Source organism: Micropterus salmoides, unplaced genomic scaffold (assembly GCF_014851395.1).
Source record: "Micropterus salmoides isolate LMB-PRFRI ecotype aquatic unplaced genomic scaffold, ASM1485139v1 Ms_hic_scaffold_17, whole genome shotgun sequence".
In the NCBI taxonomy this organism is placed as follows: Eukaryota; Metazoa; Chordata; class Actinopteri; order Centrarchiformes; family Centrarchidae; genus Micropterus; species Micropterus salmoides.
In genome coordinates, this window is record NW_024040817.1 from 21,946,889 (window position 1) to 21,971,452 (window position 24,564).

Here is a 24,564-nt window from a genome sequence, read left to right on the forward strand (position 1 = left end):
TACTTTTTGCTTTTGAAAATGTCAAAGAACATGTGTTACCTGTTTTGATTCACATTATTCAGTCATAAATATTGGTTGATGATGTCTTATTGTGTAAACACTCTCTCCAGCAAAACAGCACAATTTCCAGCTTTGATAAGTCCGTCAGTTAAGTATAGTAAGGTAGATTTTCTATTGTCGATTGCTATGGAGTGGGCTTCTGTGTGCTTGTTGGCATGCTTGTGTGTGTTTTTATGTATGTGTTTTGCAATAGTAGATAAAGTAGATGTTCAGACCAAGGAGTTGCGTAATAGGAGAAGGCATTTTATTGCTGCTTGGTTCTCAACCCCATTCTCTCTGCTGTGAACCCACAGGAAAGGACTAGGGCCAGATTGGCTTGAGGGGGGGATAATGGCAATATCAAACCGGGAGAATAGAAGTGATAACTGCTTTTGACTGTCCTTTAGAAAGTGTGTGCATTATGTGGGTGTGTTGTGAGTGTCTGTACGGACCCCAGACGAGGCGAACAGACAGGGCCATCCATAACACGGTGCAGCCTTGTGGGACGCGACACGGCACAGAGACAGAGACGTGCTTATTTTTAGATCTAATGAATTTCCCTCTGCTTTTATAGCCTTTCTTGTGGGGGGTAGAAGGGGAACATAGGTGGGGAGGGGTGGGTGTTGTGTATAAGGAAGGAAGGCGACAGCATGTAGGGCAGGCAGAGGAGGTGGGAATGGATATCCTGTAAAAGTAGCTGAAATACATGAGAAATAGGGGTGATAGAGAGAGAGAAAGACATGTGAGGAAAGGACGCCAGAAAGCAAAAAACAAAGCCAGGAGTGAGAGTTTGGTGATGACATAAAAGGGAGAAAATAGAGCCAATGAGTAGAGGAGATGGGGGGTGAAAAGTGGGGAGACTGTTGACGCCATAGACCGGGTTTCCCTTATTTGCACACACTGTCCACACTGTTCAGACAAAGATTTAACTGGGTCACGTCTGAAATGTCCGTCCATCCTTGAAAGGCTTCCCCAGCATGGATGGAAATGTGATAGCTTCTGCATATCTCCAGGTTATTCATATTTACAATTCTATGCGGCTTTTAATTTTAATTTAATTTTTGTCCATAATTATTGTTAAAATAATTCCCCTGCACTCGTTTAAACACACAAAACCAACCACATCCCTTTCTACATCTGCACAGGCCACGATATCAATATGCAAATGTTTTGTGAGTCTCATTTAAACAAACTTGTCAGACCCAAACCCATTACAGTGAGATGTCTCTGTGTAAAGGCATGCTGCAACAGCCTCTTTCCTTTTCTGTGAAAAGCATTTCATTAAGTGGGCAACAATAACTTTACTCTCTGTTTCCTTCCTTATTTACAGTAATGAGAGTAATTAGGCAAATCCAGGGGAGGCAAGCCTGAGATGAGATAAGTCAGTTGGCTGACTTCACAGACAGCATATACACTGACCTTCTCCCTTGCTTTGTAGGTTACTTTTGGCTTTAGCTTAGGAGTTGCCCTTAGGGTAATCCTTTGAGGAAATTGATTTTGAGGGCAGAAATTTGCAATGTGTTTCCTTTAGTTGCTCTTTGTATTTACAAGAATGAATACAATTTACTGGAATGGCAAACATGAGGGGAGGTTCTTGCAAAAATATTAGAGTCCTCAGCTCCTTTACAAATATCTATTTTACAGTGGCAAATATATTTTGAAAGCCATTTAATGCCACCAGAATTGAAATGTTTTTATCAGGAAAATTATTTTTATAAACACTTCCACCACGTTACAAAATATTCATAAAGAAAATATACGGAAATGTTCGCTATTTCATTTTTTCCAACACTTTCTGCTCTTTCAATACAAAATCTGTGTGTACATAGAAACTTAAGCACCATTAATGTTTTATAGTTATGTTGAGGCACTCAGAGCACTTCAATGGTCAAGGTTATAGGGAACGATCGATTTTGTTCTTAAATAAAGAAAAAGTCAACAGTTTTTGAATCACAAGACAGTAAATTTTTTCTTTATTAGCAATTAACCTGTGTTTTTGTTGAATAAACCCAAACCCTTGTCTATTTGTGGGAGTTTTGCACTATGCAGCCAACCATCCACCCCAACCACCTAGAAATTACGTTTCCCTTAGGATGTATTTGGCAAGACAATTAAGTAATAAATGTAATTTTAAAAAGACAAGCTGGATTTGAAAAGAACCACAAACCTATTCTACCAAGCACAGATGTCAGGTTCCTGTAACTGTGTAAATAAAACCTAAAGCAAGACTGAAGTGATTGTACTGTGATCTTACCACCCTTCTGATGGAGAAAACAAAGTATCACTCATCTTAATCACATAGCACTTCATGAGGTACTCAACTGCTCAGAGCCAGATCATCCTCCAGCAGCAGAGGATGGCCTTGACAATGACACCATTCCACCAACTAAGGGCGCTATCACTCCTAAAGGTCTGGTTTGTTGAACCAATGCGAGGATGAGACATTGTTTTCCTGCTTGTCCAGTGTGGTTCACAAAGGCTACAACTCAAATGGTCCAGAAATTATAAATAAAAGCCATGTGGTGGAAATGGTGTTTATTAGAGAGAATATTGGTCATAGTTGGCAGGTAAAAAGACAAGAAATCACACCAAATATACCTGGATATCTTACATCATAGAGCATCATTCGGTTGGTGTTGGTTTGGAGCAGGTATCAGCAGACTTCAGAGGATAAATAATGCATGCATTTCATAGAAGAAACTCAGGTGGTCTTATCACAGATTAAACCATGAATTGTTTGCATTTGTCATACAAATTGGACCAGTGAAATAGGTGGGCCATAATTGCAAACGTTTGCCCATGCAAATGTCTAGTAAAGGCCTGTCATTAAACTAGCTTATGTTTAGAATACTTATGCATCTCCTTGAATGAATTAATAAATGCATATATATCCCTCCATTCTTCATATATAAAAAGTTAAATATATCAAAATATGCTGATCTTTCATCAATAATAAAGAATACTTATATAATAATTAACGTATTATTATTATATATTGTATATTTATTGTTTTAGTATTTTTATAGTATCTCTTTCATATTTTGATTGTAATTTTTCTATTCTCTAGATCAAGTGAGCGTTTGTCCTTCTGCTCCCTGGGAGGTTTCTTACCTCCCTGAGCTCAAGACCTGCATTACCATTTGACAGTTGTACCGCTGCAGTCAAGCTCCCCTCCTTCTGTTCTTGACTGTTGCAGCACTGTACCTTTTTTCACCCCACTCTTAATGTATGTACCCAACACCAAGGCATATTGACAAACAGTGAAAAAATATAAATAACAACAATAATAAATTAAATAGTACAGTGGTAGCTTCCTGGGATTGGTTCATATGGTGTTCCTACCAGAAATAAACTGCTCCAGAGTTTTGATAGCGGTCTGAGACCACCTCTTCGAGGCGGACCCAAGTGCAGTGGCTTGGTCTGCACCAGAGCTCAAGTCCAACCCTCACACCAACCCAAACGAATCACACTAAGGGGGTAAATGCTCCAGGGTTTGGTTCAACCCAACTAAACAAGATCAGTGTGAACGCGCCCTAAGAAAAAGGTCAAGCACTCTATCAAAGCCATGAGGGGTGGGAAAGCTGCTGGCAGGTTGCCATGCTGAGATGCTGAAATTTGACCAACCAAAGTGCTCTGAGACCTTTTCAGAAACATCTGGGAGGAAACAATACCTGAAGACTGGAACAAGGGCCTAATTTTTAAACTCTCCAAGAAAGGCAACCTCCAAAACTATGACAAATGGCAGGGGATTACACTGCTGGTTGTAACGTCCAGGATCTACTTGGCAGAATTCATTCTGCTGCTGATCAGAAGCTGAGAAAGGAAGGAAGCAGAGAAAGGGGTTGCATAGATCACATCTTTGCTCTGAAGAACATCATCAAGCTGTGTATAGAATCAAACACACTGTACATCAACTTCATCAACTTTTGGAAAGCCTTTGACAGCCTGCATTGTGACACTGTATGGAAGATCTTGAGAGCATATGGAATCCCTCCAGAAAGGGTCACACTGATGGGGTTGTTCTATTGTCACTTTGAATGTGGGAGAAAAATCTATTCTTAGATGCATCAAGATGCAGACGTGAACGATTCTGAATCAATTCACAAATCAGTTTTCTAAATGATAATTGATAATGTCATTTTGATGGAAAGCAAAAGGCAGTCTGTGACATAACACCAGTGTTCCCTGATATTCAGCACACTTGCTGAATGAATCAGCGCTGCTACGAAAATTTCACACGATCATTAATATCAATGGACAATTAATGATTTTCACTCGCACACTGTGTGCGAGCATGGTAACACTCAACGCTTGCCTATCTTCCTCTTCTCATTCTAAGGACATCTCCTGACAGGTGCTCTTATAAGAGCAGTGTAAAGTATTTTAGGGAACAGTGTCTGATGTGTGTGTGGTGAGTGTGTGGGTGAGCAAAAGCAAGAGAGCGAGTGGCAGAAAGTGATGGTGAAAACTTGAGAAATAGAGGAAAGGATGGTGACCATGGAGGAGCTCAGGTTAGTAAAGCAAATTAGGGATGACAAACTAATCCTTTTAAGCTAAAGTGAAGATGTTTTTTTGGGATTTTAATGTGCAAATGAAATGCTTTGTAATTATCCAAAAATCCTGTATAGAAAAAAATGCATTGATTATCGTTTTATAATCACATCACAGCCTTCTGAATCGTAGGATTGGACCGTGTCTCCTATTTTCGTCCTAATTGCCATTGACTGGATTATGGGGAAGACAACAACTGACAGACCCAGGGGCATCCCGTGGATGAAAATCTAGACCTTCCTGACAACCTTGAACCTCAAAGCATATCCATCTGTAGGAGATGTGCATTAATGCCACTCAAGATTCACCAATCACAGTGAATGGTGAGCAAGTCAAAGCAGTACAGAATAAGAACCAACTGTACAGTTCAAGTCCAACTGTACAACAGCAATGCTGGATGCTAATGAGTGACAATGCATGAAATTGAAAAGATTGATGCCTTCCATGATGGATGCCTCAGGAAAATCTGTCGCGTCTTCTGGCCTGAGAAGATGTCAAATGAACAACTATAGAAGATGACTAAGTGAAACAGCGTGGTGCTGGAGATCAAACGCAGCTGAATTTGATGAGTAGGGCGTGTCTTCGGAGGGACCCAGGACCAAATCCCAAAGGCTGCATGGATGGACTCAATTAGTGAAAAGGAAGCAAGGTCGGCTTTAAAAGAACTTGGTAGCAAACTGTGACAGTTGAGTTAAAGGAGATGGAGCTAACATAGGTCACAGGTTAGGTCTCAATGCAGCCAGATGGTCGAAGCCATGCATGGATAAAGAGAGAATTTAGATAAAGTATAAAGCTCTTCACTTCAAGGTTAGAGAAAAGTTGTGGTGTAAAAAAAGAAAAAGTCAACAGTTTCTTGAATTACGAAAAAAAAAAATTCTTTATTAACAATTATCCCATGTTTTTGTGGAATAAAATCAACCCCTGGTCTATTTGTCAGAGTTTTGCACTTAGCAGCCCACCATCCACCCCAACCACCTACATACAACTTGTGTGTGTTATGAAAATGTAGCACTTACTCCACTGGAAAAAAAAGGTTGCCACTCAGCAGGCAGATATTACATTTCCCTCAAAACTGTAAAACAAAATAGTAGCAAATGTTAAAAAGTAAATGTAATTTCAAGGAGACAGGGTGGGTTTGAAAAGTACTACGTTAGCAATTTGGTCTGATAAAAGATAAAGATAAAAGACACACCCTTGCTGTCTTGTAGCACTTAACAATGGCCTTAACATTACTAAAAATCCACATGCCAAACAAATAGTAAACATTTGAGAGCTTTATTTAATGACTGGGTGATGCTCATTACATCAATCTCTTGTCTGGGAACCATTAACCTCCATTCACCAGCAATAGTAACACACATTCTATATGCAGTACATACACCTACTGACCTTCCTTCTTGTCTTCTTGGATGACTTTGGCTTTAGTGTCAGTGATGTCCTTAAATGAAGCCAGAAAGAGCACCACGTCTCCCTTCTCATTCTTAATTGGCACAATGTCCAACAGGCACCAGAACAGCACAGCTGAAAGGGGAAAACACACTTATCAACACTTTTATACACCGTCTCTGATTATACTCAGTGTGTGTGTGTGTGCGTGTGTGTTTGTGTGCGTGTGTGTTTGTGTGGAGCAACAGTTTCACAGATTCCAAGATTTATTATTAAGCCTATCTACAGTTGAAAGTCCCTCAGGAGAAGCAGAGCCTTTAAATAGACTAAGTCCCTGTACCCCAGGCACAGGAAGAGATGAACCCATCACTGAGGTCCCATCTCCTGTTAAATAGATTGCTTTTCAGAGGAACTGTAGGTGCAGTGTTAGCATTAGTGTGCTTGTTCTGATTATTGTACTTTATTGTTATAACCAATATTTTTATATTTTTAATAGATTAGATTATTATGTGTATTTGAAAGGGGTCGCTTATAATGACAAACCCACAGATATTTATCAGGAACGTCTGCAGTACCACTCTGCTCTACAGTGAACAAAATAGACAACGGACTTCCTTGTGATAAGATATTGTCCCAGGATCGCCAATCTGATAGGATTTGGGTTTTTAGATGTTTTACAGAAAGTGTATGAAACCCATGACCAAAATAATCATACGTTCTGTCACTATGTTACTTGTGGATGGAATAATAGCGAAAAGAAATGATTCTCCTTTTTGCTGGGGACCCCCTGGGACCCCTCCAAGGACGCCTGGGGGTCCCCGGACCCCACTGTGGGAACAACTGCCCTAGAGGACTTTGGGAAATTCCCTTTACTTTTCATTTAGTGCTACCAACTGCTCAAAATTTCCAACACTTCACGTTTTTGACAAAAAACCTTTTAAACTAACGTCTATATTCACATAAGCACCAGCCGCAGGCCTACTTGTCATGTATTACTAACATGAGCACTAACTTGCTAACGCTGATGTACTAACAAGCTAAGTGGTAGCATATTACACTATCACACTGCACTGTTTTGCTGAAGGTAAGGTGAATTGGGACACAGTAAAATCCCCTGTGCCACGTCATAAAACACTGGCCTGAGCCTAACAAGTCTGAAATGTTATAAATGGGCAACTGTACCGGAAAAACCTTTTCAGTTTAGGCACAACATGGCCTTTGCTCTAACACCAACTTTGAATTTCTTATAGCAGAGGGCTCCGAACTGTTTTAGGGGAGGCTCAGTGGATGAAACTGAAAAGTTATTACATTAGTTATCAAAAAGAGATTACATGAGACTAAATGTGTGTGATTTGGTTAATGAGGGGAAGTTTTCCCTACTTTGCCAGAGTCAGAATCCAATAAATGCCTCAGGACAGACTTTAAAAAAAACTTTTTAGTGTAGTCTGGAGTAATGTCATACAGTAGTCTTAGACAATATAGACTTTGAAAATCCCTGTCTTAAAGAATCTTCACATAATAAGGGCAAAAATTATGTTCAGCATCACAGTGTCAGGAGTTTTAGTCTTGTTATTGTTAATTAATTAATCACACCAAATTCAGTCTAATCCACATCATGCTGTGGCATATGCATGACAATGTCCCTGGTATATTGTGTCGCTGGTAGCTTTATTAGACATACAGGTATTTTTCACGTTTTACATTTTCCTCTTTGATAGTTTAATTATTTAATGGAGTTTTTATTTGATGTGAAATTTTCTTGTGTAGCACAGATTTTGTCAAACTTAAAGGGTCTACCTTTCCTTGTTCTCTGTTCAGTGACTAGAAATGAACTGCTGATTAAGAGGGATTTCCCACGGAGTTCCCTCCCATCACTCCCACTCACTAAATATTCCTTGCCTGGTGATGACTCAATCACAGTGTTTTTGTCTATGCGTGTGTGTGTATGTGTGTGTATGAATATCTGCATGCATGCGAGACAAGGCAGCACTATCAAGCACACAGTGAGAGAACGAGCGTTCTGATTGCGAACATGCAGCTTTCTCTCCACTCAGGCTGACAGACGGAGGATAAACTGAGTCAATCAGCTACGTTTACGTTCAGGACTCTGCTGTGACAGACAGAAAGATAGGGATGAGACAACATAAAACGGCTGAGGCAGGGAAAGAAAAAAGCAAGATAAGCATGGAAGACAGACAGACAAACGGGCACAAACAGTACTGCGTGGAAATGTAGAAAAGAGGTGGGAGAAAAGAAATTTGATGGTAAAATTAAATGCAACAATAGAAGCTGTAAGAGAACAGAAGGGAAAAAGAGATTGAGGGGTGTGACAGGAAAGATAACAAAGCAAGACACAGAGTGGTGTAGACAATCACATCTGTTATGGTATTAGCAAAGCTGTGTCTATACAAACTGCAGTGAGTCATCTACAAAATCTGCTTAAAATTATAGGAAGGTGGCACAACTGACACATGCACATGCCAAGCTACCTGCTTGGTATGAGTCATTTTTAGAAGTCCATACAGTATCATAAACCATCCTTACACTTGTTGACATAACCATCTCACCACAAGGTCCATTTAGTTGCTGTTTCCTCTGCCCACATCTCCCATTTGTTGTTGTGCAATAGGTCTAGTGTTGCTTATTAGCAGCTTTTCCCCCGAATAGAAATGCAATTGAACTTAATAGGTAGGAATAAGAGTGGGTTCCATGAGCTAGCTAGCTACCTATAGCTACATTAAGAACAACTCTGAAATTGATATTTTACTTTAATCATTGTGAAAACCGTTGAGTAAACTGCTTGTAGCAACCTCTACCACTTCAGTGTGTCTGAAACAGAAAGTAACGTCAGCCAGATATATACATCAATTGCCACTAAGTGGTTAGGGTGAAACAAATCTTAATAAATCCCCTCCCAACAAAGAATAAGCAAACATGAACATGGAGTCATGATAAATGAATACAGTAAAAGAAAATGGCAATTCAGTCTGATTATCAGGCGAGAAATGTGCCCAGATGTCATGGAAGTTTTTAGTGTTTTCTGAGCTAGGGTAAGCAATTTATTTCAGAAGCATTTTTTTTGTTGTTGTTGAAATTCTTTACATCCCGTCAGCAATCAAAAAATAAAATGCTCTAACACAAAAAATTAAAAAGATCGGGTATCTGTGGCTGTCACAGTACTTTAATAGGCAGGGATAATCTTTTCATTCTGTCCAAATGATATAACAAACAAGTGATTTATCTTGATTTGTGACAGAGCTGCTACAGAAAAATTCACCACCAAACGCAAGTGCTGCCAGAATTAATTTAAAAAATAAAAAGTTGTAGATTCACATAACTGATCAGGAAGCATTAAAGTAAAGAACTGAAAAAAACTGCAATAACTATGCAAGGGCACATGGCACCATCTCACATCACAGCAAGCATGTATCCACTGATGCCTAGATGTGCTCATTATTTTCGACTCCATTTTCTTCACTGGCCAGCTGGCTAATCAGCGAGGCACACAACAAACCACACCACCAGGCCTAGCTATTGGGCTCAGTGTAATCGAAGAAGACAGGGTTAAGGAGTCACTAGTTGATAACTATGAAAGTTTGATGTTTCTCACTGTTAAATAATAACTGGGGGACTTTGTGACTGATTGCTTTGCTTAATCACCTTTTAATGAGAATGGGCCAATAAAAAAGTTATACATCCATTAGTCCAGTCATTACTCCATCTATCCACGGGTCCATCTATGTCAATTTAAATGTGGCTTCTACAGAAATAGCATCAGAAATCTGCCCTCCATTTATGGAAATGTTCAGGCAACACAATCTGTGCACTCTCTAATGGCTTTCTGTGCTTGTCTACTTGCCTTGATTTAAACTCCTAAAACAGCTCAGACACAAGTAAAAACAAAAGTGGCTTTCCACTACTTACCTGTCTTTTTGTAGAACATGATTTCATCTTTAAACTCCTTGCGCTCCTCCAGGGCGTCGTCAATGCTGAGGATGATGCTTTCGCTGGTCTCTGGCCCATAAAGGAACTTACAGGCACAGCTCTTCTGCATGACCTCGGTCCTGGAGAAGCCTGTAAGCTCACAGAAGCCATCAGAGCAGTAGACGATGGGAAAGCCCTGCGACACCTGAGCATTGGCCAGGATGAAGTTGCTGTCTGCAGGAGAAAAGGCGGGAAGAGTAAGGTGAGAAGGGGACAAGGAGGTAAGGTAATGATATTCGATGACACATCTCAATGTTTTAGGGGGTTGGAGTTATGGTAGAAGGATTTTACTTTTCCTGCTTACCCAGACTTAGACAAACTCATTGATGTCTTTTTGATGTCCCTGTATAGAGTTTAAAGGAATAATGAGGAGCGAGTTAAACCTAGCTTAGCTCAATCCCCAGCTCCTCTTAAAAGAAAGGAAATACACTGTTTAACTTCCCAAAAGGGTGTTTAACATATCTTCAAATTGAATCTAGTGACATAAATAACATCCAATGTGTTTTTCTGACTCTAGGCAGGAGGGTAAAATATTAAAACTCCCCACAGACCAAATTATAGTTTTAAACTATTCATTATTTTGCTCCTTCAAGAATTCCTGGAGGTATACCAATCCCTTGACAACCACAGATCCATAGCACTGTAAATGTCTAAAAAGCAAAGTATAAATATCATTAATTAACACTGGTAATAGTAGCCTAATTAACATTACCAAGTTTTTAAACTTCAACTAACTAAGCGTGAAACCTGCTATCTTTCTTGGCCACTTGGGATCAGCACAACAAGCTGTAAACACACCATATAATGTATATATGTATATCATTGACTAACATATTAGCTAATAGTTGCATATTTTCACACCCAGCAGACAAGGAGCAACAGTAACATTTATTTAGAGTTGTGTTTCTGGTCATCTGGCAAATTTCAAGTCCAATATTCACTCTCTTTTAACTCGGTTTTGTTCTCCACTAACTCCTGAGATAAATATCTGTCTTTTTAGCTGCTAAATGCTCCACTATGTTCACTAACTATATGCCACCTTTGTCTTTGTGCTGAGCAGATAGTGGGTTTATCAGAGCTTTTTAGCTGAAAACTGCTGCCTGGAATCTCTTCAAAGGTAGAACGAAGTTGATGAGAGTGAACCAAACTGTAAATTTGCAGTAAAACCAAAAAGAATTAGATGACAGACACTAAAACACTCCATGAAGCTAAGGGAAAGTTGGCTTGGTCAGCATGAGAAATGTAGTCATGTGATCCAATGTTATCATATATTGTTATTATATAATGTTAATAATAATTTTGATGAAAGCAACGTTAACGATTCTTTTCATTAACATAGAAGCTGGACATTATGACTGCAGTTCTCAACTAAAAATTTAGCAAGCTCATCTAGGACATTGTACTTCCAACACTCTGGTTGTGAGACCACTGCTTTAACCTCTCAGCTCCCACTACCACTTTTGAAACTTCAGATAATAAAAATGGAAACAAATTCAACTGTCAAGGAGTGCCCCACTGGCTGTTTCACTGAATCACTTTCCCTCACCACAGGGGCTAAATAGTGACTTCCAACACGTGGATACAAAGGCTGATGGGATCCACAGCTCATGTAGATGAAGGCCTGTGTGGGCTGCACCATGAAGGTCATTTACCTCAATAAATGACTGATTTATCTGCAGGCTGAAGAGCAATGGAATCGTACTCTCAAAACTCATTCCCTGGTGTCAAGAAACTGACCCTGGATTCATAATACTTTTAGTGAGAGTTGCAGTAGAGCGAGGTTATGTGTTAAAGAGAAAGAAAAGAGTGAGAGAACAAGCAGGCGCTGGGGAATCAGCGGGGAATATGCTGGAGCGATGACAGTCAAAACAGAATCACATCAGTGCTGAAGTCTATCACAATTAATTAGCCTATTTGTGTCTAGCTCTAAATACCCAGTTGAAGAGGACCAGCTGTTTATACCTGAATTCATCTATTGTGGCGCACAAACACACACACACATCCACACAAACAAATAACCACAGTGCCAATGTAGCGCAGGCTGATGCTGAGCTGTGCTGATAGACAGCTAATGTTTACAGTACAATGCCCATTATACAAGACAGCAGACTACTGTGGCTGATTCTGTCGTGTGTGTGTGTGTGTGCGTTACAGTAGGTGTGTGTATATTTGTGTGTGCACTGCTGTAATTTGATAAGCAGTCAAACCTGCTCAAACTCACTCGCTAAGTCTCAAACCACACACACATACAATTAAAGGTACATGTAGCATTACCAAATTATTCCCAATACATTTTGATCAGTGAATAAATGAGTCACGCACACATTAAGCCACACACTCATGTAGACAAACACACGACGTGAGCTTGTTTATAATCATTGCTTGAGACATCCTTCAAAGCAACTTGTTTCAATTACATTTCATTATAGAAATCAATTTTCTGCATCAATAATTCCTCCTTCCTTCCTATTCCACCAACCCTTGTGTTTAATTGTTTTGTGTTGTACGTCAGGCTTTGCTGAAGGAAACCACCTTAGATTTGAATTGAGAATACAATGGCAGGGAACAAATCCCTTTTATGTGTCCCTCTAGAGGAGTGAGCAACATGTTCCTTTTTGTAATCCCATACAATTGCTCGTGCACACTTGCTGGCACTCACTAGAAATTGTGTTTCATGTCACTTTCAGGAATGTGGAACTGGAGAGACATAATAGTGAGGATAATTTTGATTTATCAAAGCTTGGGTAAGTTTGGCTAACTGGAGTTTTGGGTCAGTTTGGGTAAGTACTTTACAGATCACCTCAATTTTCTCTTCCAAATAATTTGGCTGACCTGGAGGTTTATTTAATATCTGATCATCTCACTACTCATGTTTCTTGTGCCATCTGACTCCTTTTTAGTGGCTTCTCACATTTCAACAGTTAACAGGTTAGTACAATCGTACTGTTACCAACATGAATGATGATGACCAAACCTAAGTTGCCATAAACTAGAATTATGCTTTCAGAGTTTTTTTGGAATCATAGTCACTAACATAGATAAATAAAATGCAGTGACAGTGATACCCGTTCATGAAAGAGAAAAACACAACGAGAATGTCCTGTCAGCTGTAATACTCTGACTGCTTAGCCCAGACAGATGGTCAGAGCGGGTCTCAGCATTGGGACCGGCTGTCAGACGTGACACCCCTCAGGCTCGGGGTAAGCAGGAGTCAGACCGACAGGACTGCTGGTCTCTCAGGGAGCTGGAGCAAAGGCCTGCAGCCTGTCTGGTGGCATCTCCCAGAGCAGGAGAGCATGGCGCTGACAGAAAATGAATTTTTACAGTGATATACACACGATACTGTATTCGACAGTAGATTACTTTGGTTGGATAGCACTGACAGATATGTTGCATATTGTTTGAGAGTACAGTATGTGTGCGTGTAGAGGCAAGGTGATGTTATAGCTTATATATCTTGGATTGTGATGTAGATTGGACCACTTATCAAATGTATGCTGACTGCATAAATGGACTTACAGAAAAAATACATTGTGCTCACCTGAAAGCTTGTTGTTTTACAATAAGGAGTGAATACGCAGACGCTGAAGATCTTGTACAGGACGCGTCACGGATGATGTTGTAATACTTGTGACCTTGTAGAGAACATCCTTCTCATGTGGTCACTTACTTCTAGGACGTAGCAACATTTAAATCAGAACGCAAGGAAAACTATGGTGTTGCTTATGTTGCCAAGCCGCTGCCAATCAAATTAGATAAAACCACAGCTACACAGTCCTAATGAAGCTTAGCTCTGTTAAAAAATACCACATACAGATGCTTTCTTTAAACTTTAACTTCAACGGGTATTTATTTAGTCATACATATTTAATGCTATAAAGAAAATGCTTAAAACCAAGTTTTCAGGAGTTTTACGAATTGTTTAATAAACAAATTTGCCATTTGACAATCTCAGCAGAAAAGGCTGACCCAGAACAGGATTACCATTTTCTTGACCTTCTTGAACACCTTTCCTTTTCTCTACCTTTCTTTTCTACTCCTCTCTCCTACTGTCCTACTTTCCCTGGTTCCTTCTCTCCCTCCTTTGCTAATGCACAAGCATTACGCCCCCCTTCTTGCCTCCCGGCACCCTTTAATATACATTTGCTACTTTCTTTCAATCCCTCCCTTTTCTCTCAATCACTCCCACTGTCCTTTCCCCTATCCCTCCTTCCCTTCCCTGCCTCCCCTATCAACCTCCACTCGGAGCTGTTCTTTATGTCCTTACCTTTTGGCATATCTCTGCCTAATTACTCTTCCTAATTACTCTTCCTCTCCTCTCTGCCCTTGGAATTCCACCAGTCTATCCCTCTTTTCCCCAATCCATTTATTTCCTTCACTCTTTGCACACGTTCACCTTCCTTCCCACCATCTCTACAAGAGCATCATCTGTCTACCTTTACTATCTTTCCTCTGAAACCTGAATCTCTGCTATTGGAAAAATCTGAATCACCTCTCCTTTTGAGATATTTTCAGATTTAATCTCACCATTTTCTATCCTTCCACCACCTCCCCCTTTGTCTCATTCTTTTTGTTTCTTTTTTTTAAACTCTGGATCCTCTCTCCTCTGCCTCAACCCATTCATTACCTCCCATTTCTCTACTGTATCTTTCTCTCCATTCTGAATTTCTTTTGGCTAATTGCTCCAGTGTAGAAGCCCATAGATCATCTCCCCTCATGCTCACACTACTGCATGACAGTTGGAGAAACCCCACAGGGAAAGAGAAGAGGAGGAGTGGAGGAGGAAAGACAGAGGAAAAGGAAAGAGAGCGGGAGGGCAGAGGAGGAAAGAGGGCAGGGAAGAAAGACAACACGAGAGAAGAAGAGAGATGGTTACAGAGCCTTCTTATGCAATAAAAGTCAACTGAAGTGCCTTGTGATTGGTGAATGAATGATTTGTAGAGCATGTGTGAGCTATTAATAAAATATACTTTCAAGTGCAATTACACCATCAAAACACCAGCATAAGACAGCTGTTTCCTCCTCTTAAAATGCATTTCTTTTGGTGGTTTGGAGACTTGTGTGTTTCCTCATCATGTGATTGAGAATTAACAAGACGTCCTCACCACAAAAAAAAAGACAGCATTAGTTGTTTGGTCAAACCAACACAGGTTGCAAACACAAAAAATTACTGATGTTTACATTTCAAGTGTCCCCTTGTGATCATGCAAATAATAATACAAAGCACTGTTATAACTTCATAGTTGGCATCCCGTCTGACACAAACAGTAAGAGTTGGGTTCTTTTATGACCCCAATGTTTTCCTAACCTTAACCAAGTAGTTTTTAGACAAGCTAGCACCATGGCTCTAGGGATGGTAATGTTAGTTGGTCTGTCTTCTGTTCCGGTGGTCAATTGACATTCAGACATCCAGAGAATGAATCTGTCTGACTTTGGAGATCCCATGGCTTTTCTTTAAAACAAGAGGGTTGACAGTGTGGATTTTGACTGAAATATCTTGAAAACTATTATATGGACAGTCATAATGTTTAGTATAAATATTAATGGTCCCAAGTGGATAAATCCTAAAAACTATGGTCATGCCCTGATCTTTCATCTAGCCCCACCAGCAGGTCAAATTTATCGCTTATTGAGTGACTTATGCACATGTACTATGGACTGACTCAAAGTATTGTACCAACATTCATGGTTTCCAGAGGACAAATCCTACTTTGATGATCCCCTGACCTTTACCCTAGCACCACCAGAAGGTTGACATGGTGATTCTCTGACTCAGCTGTATTTTGTTCTTAGTGCTAAATGGCAAATTACACACTAAACTAAGTTGGTGAGCATGGCAAATATTACACCTGCTAAACATCAGCATGTTAGCATTGTCATTGTGAGCATGTTAGCATATCACTCAAAGCACCACTGTGCCAATGTACAGCATCACAGAGCTTATAGCATGACTGTAGACTTTGTCGTCTCAACAACAGGGGCACCACATCAGAAAAAAACATATATATGGTCATTTTTAAAAATAATGAATAACAACCTGTTATGTGGTTCAGGTTGGAGGGCTTGGTGGAATATACTTCCTCAGCAGGTCAGTGATAGGTGGGTCACGGGAAAATTTAAGGCAGAAATTGCAGCTCTGCTAAACAAATGGAACACAGGGATGAGTGTGTGTTCGTGGTACCTTGTCCACTCACAAATGCTCCCTATGCACATTCACCAGCTCCTAGACAGTCCTGTGAAACCACCTAGAGTAACCCCTGAGTCATTTACAGCACAACAATTCTTATGATGGGTGAGCAAGCATGAGGAAGCAAGGGAGACGTATAAAGGGAGAGTGAGAGAGAAAGAGAGAGAGAGAGAGAGAGGGAAGCAGAAACCAACAGAGAGGCATTTCAGGGAGAGAAAGAGATGTATGGCAAAACAGGTGAGAAAGTGAAAGATGTGAGGGATGAAGAAAGGTAAGGGAAAGAGAAGGGGAGGCTGAGAGATATACCGAGGCAGACTGATGAGGTTGGAAAAGGGACGAAGCAGCCACATAACTACAAAAAAAGTCACTAGAGTTGCCATAGTAACAACTGAAACACGCCATAGCAACCAAGGTTACAACTGTACAATTTGTTTTAACAATGGATACTCAGTCTAATCAACACATACCATCCTCCAGAGCTGCAACAAACTTGTGTATCAGTTATTTGTATTTTGTGTTGAAGTTAGAGCGTACACACGTTTGTAAATGTGCACACACATACTGGACACGCATGCACAGAGTCACACGGCCATTCAACATGACATTATGCTATAGGGTATAAGTAATATAAGACAGACTTTATTAATCCCACACTGGGGAAATTGACATGTTACAGCAGCTTCAGATACAACACAACAGATACAAGATATAATAGAAATAGAAAAATAAGATTAAGAGTTACATGTACACTGTACCTTTTGTATAGGCTATGGATGGGATTGATATGGAACATTGCACAGGTTGCAGCAAAAGGTAGTGGCAAAGTGTAGAAATAAATATAATTGCACAGGACAAAATATAAACAGTAGTATAGTTCAAAGGTAATATAGGCTATAAAAATAGGCTTATGAATATACAGTACAGGTATTAAATAAATAGCACGCTGGACAATCACATATGTCTACGCATCCTAAGCTTTTCACATGTGATTTATCCATTACAGATGCCACATTTAATGAGTTTTGGATGTGCAGGAAAGGACAAAGAAACGTGACCTTCGTCCATATGGCATCAATAGTCATGGTAAAAATAATAAACGGACATTAGAGTGTTATTCATATGCCACTTGGTGACACCAAGCTGGTGGTAATCCTCTCACACCATATAACAGGAGAGAAAATCATTAAACAAATCCACAGCCTTAATCACTTCTGTGGGTCTTTATCATACAGTCCCCCAGGCTCTCACCAACTGAAAAATTACACCAGTCACTTCATTCCAGTAATTTGGAAGCCCACCTCCCTGATCTCTCTTGGAGTTTCTGGAGTTTCTGTCATAGCATCCCTCTCTTTCTCACACAAACCAATCCTCTCATTTGAAAAATTAATTGAGTCTAAAAATGGCCGACTTCGCCAAGACTTCTTCTAGTGAAATCCCGTTTGTCGATCGTTTTGGACAGGCCATTAGAGACCGTGATTAGGGGAAGAATCTTGTTAATTAAGCAGATTAACAAGGCAGAACGTCCATGGTGACGGGGAAGCTCTCATACAGAAGTCCAAGAAGTTTGGTGGAACAGATGATATACTCACCTCCTTTAAGTTCACAGTAATTATCAAGTCTAGTGACCTTAGAGTGAGGAGAGCGTTTGCGTGCTGAGTCTGTACTGATGATGGTGCCTGACTGTGTCATCTTAACTGAATACTTTGTCAAAGCCTTGTGAAAGCCAGAGGATACAACTGGCTTGCTATTAATTCAAAATGCTTATTTACATTTTCCACACTTAGCTGATGCCTTTAGCTATGTTGGTTTACAGTGAGTGAGTACATAGACGCAGAGGATCTTATATAAGACATGTAAGTGATGATGTTGTAGGAAACCTATTTCTAATTAAGACAAGTTTAAATGTTGTCTTGAGGCACATGTTATTGAAGTGTTTACAGTAGAGCAGCAGGAAGCTATTATCAGCAAAAAAACATTTCATAAAAATGTGTGAACAAAGCTACTGTACAGGGAGAGTGAATATTGGACTTGCATTTGTCAGTTTGTCTGAAACACTGCCTCAAAATAATGCTACTGTTGCTCTGTGTCAACAGGCAATGTTAGCTAACAGGACTGTTATCCAAACATGCTTAAAGGGTTTTATGGCTGTCTAATTTACATTTTTCCTATGTATTTTTGATGTTTTTATGTATTGAATCTCACGTTATTGTGAAGCATTTTATTTTTATCTGTGAAAGGTGCTGTATGAAAAAAGTTTACTTACTTACTTACTAACAAGTTCACCAAGACTTTAAAATATGTCACTGTTGTGTTTACAGCTTGTTGCACTGCCCCCAAGTTATCAAAAAATCTATTATTGCAGGTTTGAATAGAATAAGTAGAATGAATAGAATACATAATTGTTCATGATATGACTTTTGAATAACTAACTGTTTGTCCAGTTAGTGAGTGAGCGTGCAAGCTTTACAACTCGTTAATAGCTGTGTGATAAGTGTTTTTGAAATGGCAAGCGGTATAGATCGCATGTTACGGGTTAGCTCACCAGCTGTAGCTTAAAGCAACATTATGTAAATTTTCTACCATAAAGTAACAGCTGGTGAGAACGGCAATGTGTTGTGCCGGAGCGGGCAACATAACCGGGTTCAGCAGCCTCTACGGAAATAATGGCAGAGGCGAAGAGACTGAAGAGGACATTGACAGAGGAAGCTAAGAAGAGAAAAAGAGAGCAACCAAGCAAGAGGCTCCCGGACATTGGCGAGAGTTTTGTGGAATAAAAGGGAAAAGTAATGTAAGTTAATAACAAATGCATGTGTACAGCTGTCTTTATTTACAACATGATTGCTTTAAGTAGCCCTGCAAGTAGTCCCTATGTCACCAAGCTTCCAGCACTACTTATTTTACCAGGATGCATTAATGAATTTCACTGTGCCACATGGAAGTACTTCCAACATGCTCTCATCCCAGTATTTGATGCACAAGGTGCTCTTCAGTGTACGCATGAAACAACTGTTTAAGATTTGGTTAATGTTGTGAAATTGTCACAGTTTGATTAGGTTTAGGCACAAAAAATACTTGGTTAGGTTTGGAAAAAAGATCATAGTTTGGGATGAAATAAGTAGGTACATAAGTCATGTAACGTTATGTAACTTAAAACTTTAAATAAGTCAGCTTTGACTTTTGGTTCTTTATACTACATCATCTGACGCGGATGGGTTACACTGGAGTTAGCAGCCCCGGGCGTCTCAGAAGTTTAATAATAATTTGACGTGCTGTGATCAGAACGGGCTGGCGCTTCTACACGATTTCAATTGGTCCTCTGTATTTTACATTGTTCACGACAGACCTAAAATAAAACATTCTCAATATTAAGTAGGCTTTGGAGAAAACAGGAACAGCAGTGCCAAAACACTGGCAGTAAGTGAGAGCCCCTCTGCACCCTGCAGCACTACAGTCAATGATGATTGATTACTCCTTTACAGTCTCATAACTACACGCATTACTTCTTTCAGAGTCATTCTCTAGCTGAGGAAAATATTAGATTTGACTTCTCACAAGTTAGTGTAATCAGATGATACTATAACAATGTACTTGTATAAACTTTGTCTATTACAGAAAATTAAAGAGTCATTGATGTGTGAAATCCTGGCTAATCACAACAAATACTCCAGGTTAGCTTTACTTTCATAAACCTTATTGAAATATATGTGCGTCAGCATGCGGCTTGTGGTCTCTCATACTCAGTAATTAGCTCCCTGGGTCTTCCTGCAGTTCATAAGGTTGCTGGTAAGACTGAGCCACAGGGACAGCAACAGTATATCCTCTTGTCTTCCCTGAGACAGCAGAATCTGATAGTGACAGCTTTTATTGTATTTTATTTCTTTTATTGTGTGTGATACTGAGATGAGTTTTTAAACATTCACCTGGCAGCACGTGGTAATCACAATGTGGGATCCCACAGCCACGTTTTTAACAGCTTAATTAGATGTGCTGCATTTAAAGAAAGTTAATCAGAGGAGGAGAAACTTCTGCTTTACTAGCCTTGTGCTCTAAGACAGAGACAGTTGAGCACACATACACACACACGCAGAGCTACACACTTACTTACACACACACACACACACATACTCACATAAAGTTCTGTGACACAAACTAGCAAACTTGTTTCTTCTTGCTCTACTCTCCTCCTATGTGTCTTTCTTTACAGATATACAGATCTCCTCTCTCTCTCTTTCATTCACATACACACTTAAACATACTGACTCAACACACAGCTGTTGGCAGCAGTGATTGTGACAGTAATTACCTGCCTTGTGGAGGTGGAACTAGTGTGTGTTGAAAGCTAGAAAATAGTTATCTGAAAGAATGGTGCAGGATGGGGAGAATGCAGCACACACTGGGAGACTTTACACAGCCCTCTGCTACAACTGTACCACCAAACCATCTGCTTGATTTGGCAGGACAGCCCAATACAGTCTCCATCGGAGGCCATCATTGGATGACAGAAAGTCAAGTCAGAAAGTATTCTGAACTGGTGAACAGACTGCAGTCGTCACTTCAATTCAGAGGTCTATACATAGATAAAAAGGAATAAAATTAAATAATTTTAATTGCTTTTAGCAAAATGTAGCAAAAGGTTTATTTTGAATGTTGTGATATATTTTGGTGTCATGTTTTTTTTTTCAAACAAAAATAGAGAGCTGCAACTATTAGTTTTTTTACACTCTGGGTAAAGTGAAAATGTGTGATTGTAATGAGCAGCACAAGCACCAAATACAGCTCCAGTGATGGACAGGTGCAAAGTCACCTCGATGGCGTACTGCTATAGACATAAAGTGTCACAGCACTCTCACAGAGCAGAGCTCCAGACAGATTCTGTTATTTTAGTTACAGTATAGGCAAACAGAGACACACCGATCCTGACACAGTGATCAGAGGTGTCTGTGTCGGTCGACCAATAAGTCGACAGAGCTCACAGTGATGATGCGCACAGACATGTCATGAAGTGAGCTGTGAGATGACATTGTTTAAAATAAACAGCAACTCGGCTCAAGTCAGCTGTGGGAAGCTGCTTGTTCCTTCAAACATGGAAAAATTATTAAGCCTGAAACCTTTTACGACTACTCTCAATTAAGCTATTTAAATGAGCAGGCGTGATGCATTTGGTGTCTTCTCACAGCTGTTAACCGAATTTATACTGAAAGTTCCAAGTTATTAACTGTCTCTGAAACTACTAGGTTATGCCTTGGGACACCTCAGTTTATTTAAATATTCAATTTATTTAAACTGTCTGAACATCTCTCTCTTTATGAGCACTTAAAAAGTTTAATCCATTTAAAAGACCACCAGTAAACATAAAAAAAAAACTTTTCTGAGTACAAATCATATGAAATTAAAGACTTCCCTACTTTCATTTTCACCCTCACTGTTTGCAGGTCTGCCCTGCCTTTGCTTTGGATGACGTCAAAGGGGATCACATAGCAGTGAACCCAGCATCTCCCTTATATCTGCTCCCGGCTAGGCTATCAGACCCAATTTGTCCCGTCAAGCTCCGCTGCCTCTAGCCTGCCCCATCTTGCAGTTCAAATCCAACGTTAATTTCCTCTACCTTGCAGCTCAAAGACAAGCCACTTGTTCTAGGCACAGTATCTCTCCAATTCCCTTGCGTTAGAACAGAACTCAGCCCAGGCAACTGGATGTTTGTTGCCAATCGACATATAGCCTGCTCTTACTTATACAGTGGTGCTTAACTGAAGATATGGGGACTGAAATAAGGATGGATGTGTTTATTATTGTGCCTCTATGAGTGGTATGAACATAATGGACAATATGTATAATTTCCCAAGCAGTGAGGTCAGGGCTGGAATCAGCCACCAAATGCAGGATGTATCAGTATCAATGAGTTCTATGATAAGGATTTTAACAATAAGTTTGTAGTGACAATTTCTTGGCAATGTTGAAACACCAATGATGACACAAATGTTCTGTTTGTGTGTGTTTTTGACAAATGAACAATATACAGCACAAACCTCAAATATGGTATGCTGTTTCTTTCCCCCTCTAATTAGATGATACACTGGTACATAGAGCTGTAATGATTAGTCGATATATTGATTAGCCTAATTGACAAAAAATTGAAGGGCAACTATTTTGATAGTCAATGCGAAAAATGCATTGGTTTCAGCTTCTCAAATGTTTTCTTTGCCTTAACAGTATAGACTGAATACCTTTAGGTTTTGGGATAGGCCTATTGTTTGGACAAAACAAAACATTTAATGACATTATATTGGGCTTTAGGAATCTGTGATGGGTATTTTTCAGTTTCCTGACAGTATACAAACTAAGTGATTAGGAAACAATATACACATTATAAAGGCTACATGAAAGTAGCCTAACTACCTGAATCAAAGTGCAAAGTATCCTCAGTTTCTAAACCGAGCCAATCATTGCAAAACTGAATGCCTGAAGATGTGCATAGACGCCTAAACAAACACAGTGGACTAAGGTGAAACTTTTAAAAGGCTGAACATGAGTTGGAAGTTTGAAACTGGGCAGAAAGAGAGAAAGGCTTAAAGAATGGGAGAGGAGCAAACTGTAAAACCTTGCGGATTTCTAAGAATCTTCCAAGAGAAATAGAGACTGTTCATTATAAGAAAAGAAGACAACTCAGATAAGAGGCAAGAGTTCAGAGAAAAGTTGTCGTGTGTGCCTCAGCCCGGGGAAAGACTTGATGTAATGCCGCCGCCGACCAATTAATTTTGATAAATGCGACTGCTGCATGGTCTCAGACCGGCGGGAGGACTTGTCTGCCAAAGAGCAGAGATAATAAAGGTTAACCCCGGAGGGAAATGATGTGTGGACAACTGAAAAAAAAAGTTGGATTTATTCAGGTGTATTCACAAATATATATCAAATACATGACACAAGCTGCAACTTGGGAACAAGTCCAAATATTTGTGGCGTGTACAGTAGCAAGGAGCCGGTGGTAGCCCCGTTAACCCTTTGCAGCTGTCTGTGGTGCTGAGGTTTCAGCACCGCGGACAGCGACAGCCTCAGCCAGCTAATTGCTGTGGGAGCTTCTCCGGCTTTCCATTTCTGTCGGGTCCTGAGACGTGTAACAATTTTGAGTTACCTTAAAGTTCAAGTCTAATAGCAAACGGGCCCGACTCAGCTGGTGCCCTGATGCGTACAGTTAATTAAAAGGCCATTCGCATCAAGGACAACAAACCGAGAAGCCCCTATTCTTTATCTGATTTTTGCAGGTGGCTTTTAATCACCTGGAAGATCGGCAGGAAATAGACTGTAGCCTCACGCTCCTTACAAACCAGAGAATACAAGACAGCCAAAAACTTGCGCCAGAAACTATTATAGCTGCTATAAATGTTTGAGTGTTAAAAAAAAAGAATTAAAAGCAAACTTACGAGTGCCATCAAACCGTGTGGCTATTGTGTCCAGAAACGTGTTCTGTGGCGCTAATAATCCCTTCATCACAGGCATTTTCCCTGCTTGATATCGAAGTCCCCATCAAAGTTACTGAAGAGAAGGTGCAAGTCGTCCAAATGTGTGAGGTGCTCCCATTTAAGCCGCCGAGAACAAGGAGCTATTCGGTCAACTCAGCACAATGCGATCCCCAGTAGGTGGAGAGTGCACCCGTGATGCGCGCACCCGTGCGTCTGGGGCTTCTGTTGCGTGTGTAAATGACAAGAGAAGATGAAGTCCACAGGTGCAGTTCAGGTACTAGCCAGGGTCGACCATGAGAGAGTGAGACTCCCTGTCAACGATGCTATTATTATGCCGTTGGATTCAATGATCATCTCTCCACAGCGCGCAATGGTGGGAGACATCAATCATTCGAACAACAACCGTGATCAAAGCGCAAATGGGGGAGTTTCTCTGTGTGGACACAGTGACATCACAAGTCAGAAACTTTTATTTACATGTTGTCTTTCACACAGTTTCTCTATAGCTTATTAGAGAAATCAGGTTTCTGGCTCGTATCACCGCATTATTTAATAAGGCATGGCTTTATATCCGTATGATTACATAGGGGCACAATTACAGTAGAACAATACTAGCAAACTAATAGCTCAATTGATGGAAATCTAATTAAAAGCAGTGCACATGAAAAATTGTTTTTTATAGCCCCGTAATTGTTACCTCTGACCCCATTTCATGATAGTGTCATATAGTGCACTGTACTGCAGATAAAACTATTTTGGAGTTTAACTGTAGTTGGCGTTGAGGTGCAAAAAAACGTGGGGAAAAAAAGAAATAGATTGTTTTCCCAGGCATTATGCAAAAGAGACTGACTGACAGACAGGGAGGGGGAGAGAGAGAGAGACATACAGTAAACAACATTTATTCCTTCCATCACTCCGAACCATAACGATTACGCACAGGAGCTGCACTTGCATAGCCCT

At 40.1% G+C, this 24,564-nt stretch overlaps 1 protein-coding gene across 1 annotated transcript in view; it reads right to left on the reverse strand.

Annotated features, from left to right (window-relative positions):
* Nucleotides 1-23,811, reverse strand: part of kcnh8 (potassium voltage-gated channel, subfamily H (eag-related), member 8) — a 56,609-nt gene extending 32,798 nt beyond the window's left edge. The window contains exons 1-3 of the mRNA XM_038725837.1: nucleotides 23,566-23,811; nucleotides 9,901-10,134; nucleotides 5,980-6,111 (exon numbers count right to left, since the gene is read on the reverse strand). Of these exons, the coding sequence (XP_038581765.1) occupies nucleotides 5,980-6,111; nucleotides 9,901-10,134; nucleotides 23,566-23,641 (442 nt within the window). The 5' untranslated portion in view covers nucleotides 23,642-23,811. The remainder of the gene's footprint in view (nucleotides 1-5,979; nucleotides 6,112-9,900; nucleotides 10,135-23,565) is intronic.
* Between the last annotated feature and the right edge of the window lie 753 nt (nucleotides 23,812-24,564).